The sequence below is a fragment of the Mustela putorius genome, unplaced genomic scaffold (genome assembly GCF_011764305.1).
Source record: "Mustela putorius furo isolate JIRA1106 unplaced genomic scaffold, ASM1176430v1.1 tig00003927_pilon_pilon_pilon, whole genome shotgun sequence".
In the NCBI taxonomy this organism is placed as follows: Eukaryota; Metazoa; Chordata; class Mammalia; order Carnivora; family Mustelidae; genus Mustela; species Mustela putorius.
Genome location: NW_025422072.1, coordinates 1,511,905 through 1,524,323, shown reverse-complemented (window position 1 = coordinate 1,524,323; position 12,419 = coordinate 1,511,905). Strand labels below are relative to the sequence as shown.

General features: G+C 34.1%; 1 protein-coding gene across 8 annotated transcripts in view; it reads left to right on the top strand.

Annotated features, from left to right (window-relative positions):
• The window catches only part of FAM135A (family with sequence similarity 135 member A), a 131,229-nt gene that overhangs the window by 102,280 nt on the left and 16,530 nt on the right, over positions 1 to 12,419 (top strand). For all 8 annotated transcript variants that reach the window (XM_004769299.3, XM_004769298.3, XM_004769303.3 and 5 more), the window contains 5 exons: positions 731 to 891; positions 6,746 to 6,837; positions 7,340 to 7,437; positions 9,250 to 9,401; positions 11,108 to 11,218. In XM_004769299.3, the coding sequence (XP_004769356.1) occupies positions 731 to 891; positions 6,746 to 6,837; positions 7,340 to 7,437; positions 9,250 to 9,401; positions 11,108 to 11,218 (614 nt within the window). The remainder of the gene's footprint in view (positions 1 to 730; positions 892 to 6,745; positions 6,838 to 7,339; positions 7,438 to 9,249; positions 9,402 to 11,107; positions 11,219 to 12,419) is intronic.

Below are 12,419 nucleotides of genomic sequence, written 5' to 3'. Positions count from 1 at the left end.
GAACAATTTATGTCTTCATCCAGAGTACCCTACTCCATTTCGTAGAATTCATCAGCTTCCGTGAGTTTTACTTTTATCAGTTCAAATGATACAGTGTTAAAATTGTTAATAATTTTTGATGTTTGCAACCCCAAGTTGCTTAGACTTGTTACTCATTCAAAATGAGTATATGCCACCAATTATATGTAGTCATATCCCCCTCCTGGTTCTGTTCCTTTCTATTGGTATTTCTAGAGGAAAAATAGAAATAACTTAATCTACTAAGCACTGTAACTACCATTCTCAGTGTTACACTTTAGGTAGACTAGCTCCTTACTTTCCATTTATGTAAAATTAAAAAGCAGCAAACAGGCTTAGGTTTGATTACAGAATAAGCATCAGATTGTCATCCTTCCAGTACTTCTCCCAGCTTTTCTATATAATATAAAACTTTATAGGAAGTGTAGTTTCACTCCTAATATTTTCTTAGTTGATTTCAAGTTTAAAACACTATTTCAAGTGATTTCAGATTTGAAGTATTGTTTGTATTTGATCAGAGTAGATACTAACAGTAGCAAAGAAAATTACTCTCCGGTTTCTAAATCATTTAGGTGGTGTCACATATTTTCATTATTTTAAAACCAAAGATTACCTCTTCTGCTGTTTCCTAAATTCAGCATGTTGTCTTTTTCATTCTAAAAACTGAATATAAAACTTAGTAAGGAGTATCTCTTATAATATTTTGCTTCAGCTTCCTCCAGGCAAAAGAAGAATTGAAGCAACTTCAACTCCCTGGGTTCATGTACAGTGATGTTCCTCTGCTGGCATCCTCAGTCCCTTATTTTAGCATGGAAGAAGAGGATGGCTCTGAAGATGGTGTACATCTCATTGTCTGTGTACATGGTTTAGATGGTATGTCCTGTCTGTGGATAAAACCCATGGCAACTCAATATATTTTCTTTTCATCTAGTTTAACTTAATCTTTGACTGAAAATATTTTAAATTGGTTAAATCTTAAATACATTCTAAAACAAAATATGCTTAACTTTGCTAAGTATAATGTTATATTTCCTTTTAAGTAAATTTTCCTTGGAAATGACATCCATCCATATACTAGCATTTTATTTCTTTTAACTTTGGGTTTTTCTGTCTTCTATTGTTGGTTTTCTCAGCAGTCACCTCACGGCAATCATTTTGTCTCCCTTTGATAGTCAGTCTGATGCCCTTTTAGTCTGAAGCTTTAAACCTTATGAGCTAGAGAAATCAGTACTAAGAATTGAAGATTTACTAATTTATTAGGGTACAATTTAAATCCTGAATACCTGGCTTTAGTGCTCTAGTTTTGTGGCAGCTATTTTGGTTATTCAACAGACTGTTTTTTCTAGATTAGGAACTATGTTAGAAAATGCCAAATACCTTTAGACTAGCATATTATTACTACATTATGATATAAATCTATAAGAAGAAATTAAAGAAAGATTTTTGTGGACATAAAAATACTAAACACAGATCTAAACTAGTAAATTGTTATGAAATTGAAGATTTTTTAAAATTTTTAAAAGATTTTATTTATTTATTTGAGAGAGAGAGGTAGTGAGAGAGAGTATGAGCAGGGAAGAGAAAGAGAAGAAGGTTCCCTGTGAGCAGGGAGCCTGACGCAGGGCTTGATCCCAGCACCCAGGGATCATGACCTGGGCCAAAGGCAGAAACTTAACTGACTGAGCCACTTCAGGCTCCCCTGAAGATTTTTCTTTAACAAAAGAACTTGACTCTCCAGGAACAAATGGGTTTTAGAAGGGAGGAGGGTGGGGGGGTTGGGTGAGCCTGGTGATGGGTATTAAGGAGGGCACGTATTGCATGGAGCACTGGGTGTTAAACGCAAACAATGAATCATGGAAAGCTACATCAAAAACTAATTATGTACTGTATGGTCACTAACATAACACCCACACACATACACACACACAAAGAAGAAGAACTTGACTCTCAAGAAATAAAATTATCTCAGGGTGCCTGGGTGCCTAGTTAAGCATCTCTCTTCAGCTCAGGTCATAATCCCAGGACCCTGGGTTTGGCCCATATTGGGCTCCCTGCTCAGCAGGGGGCCCTCTTCTCTCTCTCCCCCCTGCTTGTGTGCTCTCTCTCTCTCTCTAATAAAATAAAATCCGTAAAAAATAAAAGAAATAAAATGTCTCCAATACTAACCTCTTCCCCTGCAAGTAATGAAATTTTCAAAGGATTATCACCCAAGAAAGATTGCTTGGCCCAGTAGAATCTCTGGCATGTTCTTCTTTGAAATTTTTAAGAAATACATTACTTATTGTTATATAATTTGTTATAGAAATTGTTCCAGAATAATGGGAAAAATTATGGAATGCAGCTCATTTTATTCTTTGAAGTTAACCTAACTTTGTTACCAAATCTGGAAAAGATATCACACCCACATCCCAAAGAATAGCTGGCCAATCTGACATAAATACAGTTAATAATACTCTAGCAATATTGCAGAAACAAGTAAACAGATAAGTAAATAACAAAATTTTTAATGGTCTCCAAAAACCTCTAGCAAGTTGAATCAATGTATTAAGTCACTATAACAACTAGGATTTAATTCCCAGAATGCAAAGGTAAATATATGTGAGGAAATTTATTAATAAAATATACCTACATCCACTAATCAAGTAAGAAACTATTGATAAAAATTTTACAATTAAGCACCAAACTAAGTTTTAAATAGCATTTATTAATGTGACTTATTCAATGTGATTATTAATGTGATTTATTAATGAGATTAAGCATATACATTCTCAGCCAGTGGAAAACATTTACTTTGTAACACTAGTGATGTTCCTTGTAAAATCAGGAATAAAATAATTATCTTTATTAATGCATGAAATACCTAAAAGATATAAATATTGGAAGGGTAAAGTAGAAACTCAGCAATTGATAACATGTTTATATTCCTAATTAAACCCAAAGGAATTAACCAAAAAGCCACTAAACTAATTTTTAAAGATAATAATTTTTTAATTTATGTGTTACATCTAATACATTTTCAGTATTTATAGATATCTTTTAAGTTAGTAATTAAACTTCTTTAAGTTATTTAAATGGAATTATGTTTCTGAGCCAAAGGCAGGTGCTTAACCAATTAAGCCACCCAGGTGCCCCCTGGAATTTTTTTTCTATTCAACTATTACAAAACCATGAAAAGAAAGTGAACAGGCCCAGGGGAATTCTACCAAACATTTAAAGAAGAATTAATTCCTATGCTCCTGAAACTGTTCCAAAAAATAGAAATGGAAGGAAAACTTCCAAACTCATTTTATGAGGCCAGCATCACCTTGATCCCAAAACCAGAAAAGGATCCCATCAAAAAAGAGAATTACAGACCAATATCCTTGATGAACACAGATGTGAAAATTCTCACCAAAATACTAGCCAATAGGATCCAACAGTACATTAAAAAGATTATTAACCACGACCAAGTGGAATTTATTCCAGGACTGCAAGTTTGGTTCAACATCCGCAAATCAATCAGTGTAATACAATACATTAATAAAAGAAAGGGGGCGCCTGGGTGGCTCAGTGGGTTAAAGTCTCTGCCTTCGGCTCAGGTCATGATCCCAGGTCCTGGGATCGAGCCCCGCATCGGGCTCTCTGCTCAGCCAGAGGCCTGCTTCCTCCTCTCTCTGCCTGCCTCTCTGCCTATTTGTGATCTCTGTCTGTCAAATAAATAAATAAAATCTTTAAAAAAAAATAAAAAATAAAAAAATAAAAGAAAGAACAAGAACCAAATGATACTCTCAATAGATGCAGAAAAAGCATTTGACAAAGTATACCATCCCTTCCTGATCAAAACTCTTCAAAGTGTAGGGATAGAGGGCACATACCTCAATATTATCAAAGCCATCTATGAAAAACCTACTGCAAATATCATTCTCGATGGAGAAAAACTGAAAGCTTTTCCCCTAAGGTCAGGAACACGGCAGGGATGTCCATTATCACCACTGCTATTCAACATAGTACTAGAAGTCCTAGCCTCAGCAATCAGACAACAAAAAGAAATTAAAAGAATCCAAATCAGCAAAGAAGAAGTCAAACTATCACTCTTTGCAGATGATATGATACTATATGTGGAAAACCCAAAAGACTCCACTCCAAATCTCCTAGAACTTGTACAGGAATTCAGTAAAGTGTCAGGATATAAAATCAATGCACAGAAATCAGTTGCATTTCTCAACACCAACAAGACAGAAGAAAGAGAAATTAAGGAGTCAATCCCATTTACAATTGCACCTAAAACTATAAGATACCTAGGAATAAACCTAACCAAAGAGGCAAAGAATCTATACTCAGAAAACTATAAAGTACTCACGAAAGACATTGAGGAAGACACAAAGAAATGGAAAAATGTTCCATACTCATGGATTGGAAGAACAGATATTGTGAAAATGTCTATGCTACCTAAAGCAATCTATACATTTAATGCAATCACTATCAAAAGCCCATCAATTTTTTTCAAAGAAATGGAACAAATAATCCTAGACCAGAAAAGACCTCGAATAGCCAAAGGAATATTGAAGAAGAAAGCCAAAGTTGGTGGCATCACAATTCCAGACTTCAAGCTCTCTTAAAAGCTGTCATCATCAAGACAGTGTGGTACTGGCACAAAAATAGACACATAGATAAATGGAACAGAACAGAGAGCCCAGAAATGGACCCTCAACTCTATGGTCAACGAATCTTCGACAAAGCAGGAAAGAATGTCCAATGGAAAAAAGACAGCCTCTTCAACAAATGGTGTTGGGAAAATTGGACAGCCACATGCAGAAAAATGAAATTGGACCATTTCCTTACACCACACATGAAAATAGACTCACAATGGAAGAAGGACCTCAATGTGAGAAAGGAATCCATCAAAATCCTTGAGGAGACCACAGGCAGCAACCTCTTCGACCTAGGTGCTACAACTTCTTCCTAGGAACGTCATGAAAGGCAAGGGAAGCAAGGGCAAAAATGAACAATTGGGATTTCATCGAGATCAAAAGCTTTTGCACAGCAAAACCAACAGACAACTGACAGAATGGGAGAAGATATTTGCAAATGACATATCCGATAAAGAGCTAGTATCCAAAAACTATAAAGAGCTTAGCAAACTCAACACCCAAAGAACAAATAATCCAATGAAGAAATGGGCAGAAGACATGAACAGACATTTCTGCAAAGAAGACATCCAGGTGGCCAACAGACACATGAAAAAGTGTTCCACATCACTCGGCATCAGGGAAATACAATCAGAACCACAATGAGATACCACCTCACACCAGTCAGAATGGCTAGAATTAACAAGGCAGGAAATGACAGATGCTAGCAAGAATGCAGAGAAAGGGGAACCCTCCTACACTGCTGGTGGAAATGCAAGCTGGTGCAACCACTCTGGAAAACAGCATGGAGGTTCCTCAAAAAGTTGAAAATAGAGCTACCCTATGATCCAGCAATTGCATTACTGGGTATTTACCCTAAAGGTACAAACGTAGTGATCTGAAGGGGCACATGCACCTTAATGTTTATAGCAGCAATGTCCACAATAGCCAAACTATGGAAAGAACCTAGAGGTCTATCAACAGATGAATGGATAAAGAGGAGGTTGTATATATATATATATATACAATGGAATATTATGCAGCCATCAGAAGAAATGAAATCTTGCCATTTACAGCAGGGTGGATGGAACTAGAGGGTATTATGCTTAGCGAAATAAGTCAATCGGATAAAGCCAACTATCATATGATCTCCCTGATATGAGGAAGTGGAGATTCAACGTGGGAGGTTTGGGGGGTAGGAAAAGAATAAATGAAGCAAGATGGGATTGGGAAGGAGGCAAACCATAAGAGACTCTTAATCTCACAGAACAAACTGAGGGTTGCTGGGTTGAGGGGGGTCAGGAGAGGGTGGTGTGGTTATAGACATTGGGGTGGGGGGTGTGCACTGTGGTGAGTGCTGTGAAGTGTGTAAACCTGGTGATTCAGAGACCTGTACCCCTGGGGCTAAAAATATATGTTTATAAAAATATTAAAAAATTTAAAAAAAAAGAGGAGACCCAGAAATATGACTAAAGTCTCAGCACAATAAAATATATAAGAAATTTTTTTTAAAAAGTGAACAGGTTAAATCTGAATCTAAAATGCATTCAAAGGGTGCCTGGATGGCGCAATTGGTTGAGCATCTTAACTTGATTTTGGCTCAGGTCCATGATCTCAGGTTCATAAGATGGAGCTCTGTGTCAGGGTCCACACTCAGTGTGGAGTCTGCTTCGGATTCTCTCTCCATCTTCCTCTGTCTCTGCCCCTCTTCCTCACTGTCTCGCTCTCTCAAATAAATAAATAAATCTTAAAAAAAAAACTGCATTCAAGGTTTTTTAAATAATCAACTATAGTAATGATAGAAGGAGTACTTCCATAAGTCATTCACAGTGACCACAGCCAGTAGTCTCCAAAGCTAACAATTAATAAAAACACCATCAGGTGGGAAAACAAAAGCAGCAATGTCACCAAAATTCCTAAGAAGTAAATTGTTGAATTATACTGTATGGCTGCTTGAAATCAGCCTTGACATGGAAATTGAGAACACTATTTCAGGTTGTACTGTCTGTTCAAAACTGGCAGCAAGCATATACTTCTCTTCAAATAAACAATGATGTACTTTGTACATTTTACTTTATCTTGTCCTTCAGACGTAATTTTTCATTTTCTTTATTTTCTAGGTAACAGTGCAGATCTCCGATTAGTAAAAACTTACATTGAACTTGGACTGCCGGGGGGAAGAATTGATTTTCTTATGTCTGAGAGAAATCAGGTACAATATTATGACATGTTTTCAATGGAAGCAAATATTTTTTGTACTAGTTTCTACCTAATTGTTTACTACAAAATGCTTATACTAATAGAAATAATTTTTCTGATTTGTATGAAATTTCACATTAATGCATATACTAACAAAATTGAAATGAGATGATTTATAATTTGGCTTATGAGCTCTTCACATGCACAAAATTTCTAGAATTTCACATTTCTATGCAAAAATTTCATTAATTAAACCATTATAAATAACCTTAAGTTAAATGTGGGTATTGGGCAAAAGAACTAATGAAGCAAGTATTATTAATAACACTGAATTTTTTCTTTTCCTGGAAATTTCACTTTTGCTCACTTCATATAATGAATATTATTCACCAGCTTCTCTAAAAACCACCCATCTTAACCATATTTTCAGCACCTAAATCAAAAATAATGTTTATATTGTTTTTCCTGTGATTATTCATATTCACCATAATATATGTCTGTTTTTCTTTATTCAGAATGATACTTTTGCTGACTTTGATAGTATGACTGATCGCCTTCTGGATGAGATCATACAGTATATTCAGATATATAGCCTAACAGTCTCAAAAATAAGGTAACTTTGATAATTCTCTGTAATATTAATTAACATACCTTTATGTCTCTATGAATTAAACAGAAAACATTAAATAGAAACAGAAAAATTAAACAGAATTTGTGGTAGTTTTGTTGCCCTGTTATGAAATATAGGAGACCACAATTCAGTTTGCCTAATTTAAAGAGAAAAGGAAAAATTTAAAAAATTTTAGGGAAAGACCACATATGATTCCATTTATATGAATTATTCAGAATAGCAAATCTCTTGAGACAGGAGTAGATTAATGATTACTTAGGGCTGGGGGAGATGGCAGATGGCGCCCGTAATAGCTAAAGGATTCAGGGGTATTTTGAAGTGGAGAAAATGTTCCAAAATCTCTTGTGGTGGTTGCACAACTTTGAATATACTAAGAACCATTAAATTATACATTTTAATGGATGAATGTGTGTGTGAATTGTATCTCAAAAAGAAAGATTTTAGGGCAATGGATATATACAAACAAATGAAACAAAAAATTACTTTCAAGTTCTCCTAACTCTACTTTGTGAGTCAGTTTTCCACAAGCAAGATGGTCAAAGCAATATGTGTCTCATAATTCAAGCAGATACTGTGGGTAGACATGGGCGATAGAAAAATATTTGTTTCCTCTGGTACAGTAGGACTTAAAGAAAAAGTCAAAACTAATCTTTCTGCCTCAAAAAGTAGAATAATGGTTACCTTCGTATCTCAACTAGATTAGAGGAAGAAACTGGGCTCTTATAACCATAGGCTTTTGAAAGCATTTGTTTCCAGTTTGAATTATGGAGAATAAGCACTAAAAAGAGAGATAAATGGGTTTTTATTTGAAGTCATTTAAAAAAACATTTATTTTAAAATGGGTGGAGATGCAAGTATGTTAGGAGGGAGGAGAGATGTATTTTCTTATTCTAATTCTCTTCATTTATGGATTTTAAAATTTTATTTACTGAATTTTCTACAGTGATCTTATATTCCTTTTATTCACTTATTATATTATGATGAGAAAATAATATTTCAGTTTTCATTTATCCACAAACACATTACCTCTTTTAGATTAAATTAGTAGTTATAATTAACCATTATTCAAAAGCCTGATCTGGTTAATTGAGGACTGTTAGTTGCAATCATAACTCTCACCCCACAGCTTCAGGAACTTCCAATTTGGGAGGGAAGTTTATCCTGAGCTACTCACTAGCTATATCGGTAAACCAGTTTAAGACAGCTTTCAAACTCTCTTCTTGCATTGTTAATTATCCCCAGGGACTAATATACCATCTATTGCATAATGATGATAAGTAAAAAGGCTCTTTTGATTTAAATCATTCCTTAATAAAGGTGAGATGCTTTATAAATTTTAGGGTATAGACCAGAAAGTAAATGAAATGGGTATATAATTTTTCCTAAGCTATCCTTTATAGGTACAATTTCATTATTTTGCTTTAAATCATGACTCAATTAGTAGTAATTGGCACGTGTGCCTAAGGAGGCAAATTTATCATCTAGTTAATTTATAGTTACTTTTAAAATGTATTTATTTCTAAGCAGTTATAACTATGAATTAAAATGTTCATATAAGTAATATCTTATTTCGATAAACATTTAAATTATATAGTAGAAATTTTCTACCACATTCTCACATTTTTTTCCTTCAAAATATAAGTTACATCATTTCAAAGTATCAGAACATAGCTTTAAAACATATTAGAAATTTCCAGATACTTGGTATGTCACATCTGTGTATAGAGGTATCAGCTTTAATATTTTTTTTTTAAATTAATACTATGGGAGAAATGTCTTTTTTTTTTCTTAAAGCTTTATTGGACATTCGTTGGGCAATTTAATAATCCGCTCAGTGCTTACAAGGCCAAGGTTTAGATATTACCTCAACAAACTTCATACCTTTTTATCTCTTTCTGGACCTCACCTTGGTACACTCTACAATAGCAGTGCTCTTGTTAATACAGGTAACAAGTTTTATTGTTCAGTATAAAAAATATGGCATGGGGAGAAAATTTAAATACAAATTTAAAGTTTTCTGGTATTTATTTAAAGCTGACCTGTCACATACTTGGAATTTTATGAAGAAAAAAAAAAAAAAAGATGTAGAAATTTTTCTGTTTCGTCCTGTACATGAAATAAATCAATAAAAGTCATTTCAGAAAATGAATGTTATCATATTGAGATGATATGTATCAAAAGTGACAAGAGTGTTTTGAACTAATTTTTATTAAACTATCTAAATATTTTCAGTATATGTTTATCTTAAAAACAGGCTGTTCTGTTGTTCCATCAGTTGAGCAGATAAAAATTAAATACCTTTATTTAATATATTATAAAGTTACAGAATATTATATATAGAATTTTAACTCTGATTTTGGTTTGATAACAAAGGGATGTTATGAGAAAATAATTTCTAAAATATTTTAAAACTTAAAAGGAAAGTTAAGACAATTTTGATTAGAGTGAATATTCTCATCAAGAAAGATCTGATACTTAATTTGCCTTTTGTTTGGTATGGTTTTTTTCCCTTAGATTTTTTTAAGTAGTTTTTATAGTTTAGTCCATTGATTCCCATTGTGAGAATAAAGTAGATTATATTCTTTCTCTCTGCATTGAGGCTTGAAACTCTTCCATTTTCTCTTTCACTTTCATTGACAAACCATTCTATTTTCCTTGTATCCTGTTCCAGACTATGGTATCCACAAACATCTAGTTCTAGATTTTTAGTTTTTTTAAAAAGAGGGCATGAAAAAGATGAAATCTATAAGTAATGTAAAATAGAACCCTATGTAAATAGGATGCAGTACTTTGAATTTCTTTTTTCACTAAACTGTTCCCCAAATAGGCTTACAAGATTTAATCAATTAAAGAGGTTTTTTTCTCTTTTCTTGCCCTGTTCCCCTCTCTAATATTAGAAACAATAAAAGTGGAAATTAATATTTTGCACAATCTTGAAAACCTGTTCCAGAGAATGATTAGGGTTTCTCTTAATTAAGGGGAAGATGCATTTAAATATGCGTAACTGATAATACAAAGAAATACAATTAAATATGAAACTTAAGAGGTACCTCTGGCTCAGTTGGTTAAGCATTCAAGTCTTCATTTCAGCTCAAGTCATGATCTCGGGGTCCCTCTCCCCTGTCCCTCCCCAATAAATAAATAAACAAACAAACAAGCAAGCAAATAAATCTTCATTATATTCAGCTATTACTAGAAAACATTAACCAATTGCTCATTGTAAGAGTTAGTCCTTATACAGTTTGTCTACCATATCTATATTTATCTCTAGACTAAAACACTCAGTGCTTAAGCGTTTGGATCTACTACTGTGAAGTTTTTTCCATCTGTGCTTCTTTATAATTTGAAAAATATATCTAAAGGTACACTTTCCCCAAATTTGTCCTTGAATCATTATCTATTTCATTAGTGAATGTGATCGAAATAGCAAGCTCTCTATCAACCACCATTTACCCATAGCTAACTTAAATGTATGTGTTTATATTTGTTATCAGAAAAAGGAAATAATTTACAAATATATTTTTTATTAGTTAAGAAAATGCTAGTTTGGTAGATCTCATTTTTGAAGTGAAATATATACTAAAATTAATAATCTTGGCATATGCTACCCTGTATTTCCAGTATTATTCACATATCATTTGTAACTCTGTAGGTCTATGGTTCATGCAGAAATGGAAAAAATCAGGTTCTCTTTTACAACTGACATGTCGAGATCACTCAGACCCTCGCCAAACTTTCTTATACAAGCTTAGTAATAAAGCAGGTAAGTATATAGTTAACAGTTTTGAAAAACATTCACTTGAAAATCTTTTTTAAAAATCAACCTTTAGCAAATTATCAACATGTCTTTCTGGTGATTAAAAAACTATTAATCAGGGCACCTGGGTGGCTCAGTGGGTTAAAAAACTATTAATCAGTTATAATTTTTTAATTATGAAATAGGAGTTACAATTAACATGGTTGTTTGATTTTTTTTTTTACATGATCATATTTGTGTTGTATAAACACAGGTACTTTGAGATTATCCTAGGGGCACTTGAGTGGCTCAGTCCAGTAAGCGTCTGCCTTCAGCTCAGGTTATTATCTCAGGGTCCTGGGATCAAGCCCCGCATTGGGCTCCCCCATCTCTCTCTGTGTGCCGCTCCTCCTGCATATGCCTTCTCTCTCTCTGTCTGTCAAATAAATAAATAAAATCTCAAAAAAAGAAAGAAAGAAATTATCTTAAACTTTTTAACATTTATAATTCAGTACCAATTGTGAGTCAGTTTTTGAACTGGGCCTTTGCATGTCCTAGCTCTTTGGTCCTCTTGCCCTAGTCCTCAACCCTTTTAAATAAACTGTCACATATTCTTCTGCCTTCCTATCCAAGGACTATAAAACTTTTCTGTAAAATATCAAAAACTATTTGAGGAGGAGGGAGCCGAAGGAGAGAGAGAGAAAGAGAGAGAGAATCTTAAGAAAGCTCCATACCCATCACAGAGCCCAGCTTGTTGACCCAGTCTCGCCATCCTGAGACCATGACCTGGGCTAAAATTAAAAAGAGTCAGACGCTCAACTGACTGAGCCACCAAGGTGCCCCTAGAAACTAAACTATTTATAGTTATTCCTTCTACAAATTCCCATTACTGGATGAATCTTGTTACTCATCTCTTATTAACTGATTATTAGATTCCCCATCTTGCTTTATATTCCAGGCTTTCACAACCTGAGGTACTCAACTACTACTTTACCAGTTTCACACTTATGTCTCCCTACCATATTCTTTCCACTTTGTCTTTTGAAATCTCTATTTGAGGGGAAGAGACGGACTTCATATTCTTCTTTGAAGAATGCTGTCTCTACTCTTATGAACATGGAGACATAAGTGAAACCTGGATACTTCCCACCACACCCCAATTTCCCCACTCCCCTTGGCTGTAGAGCAGAAGCTGGCAAACTTTTCCCCTAAGGGCCAGATAGTAAAT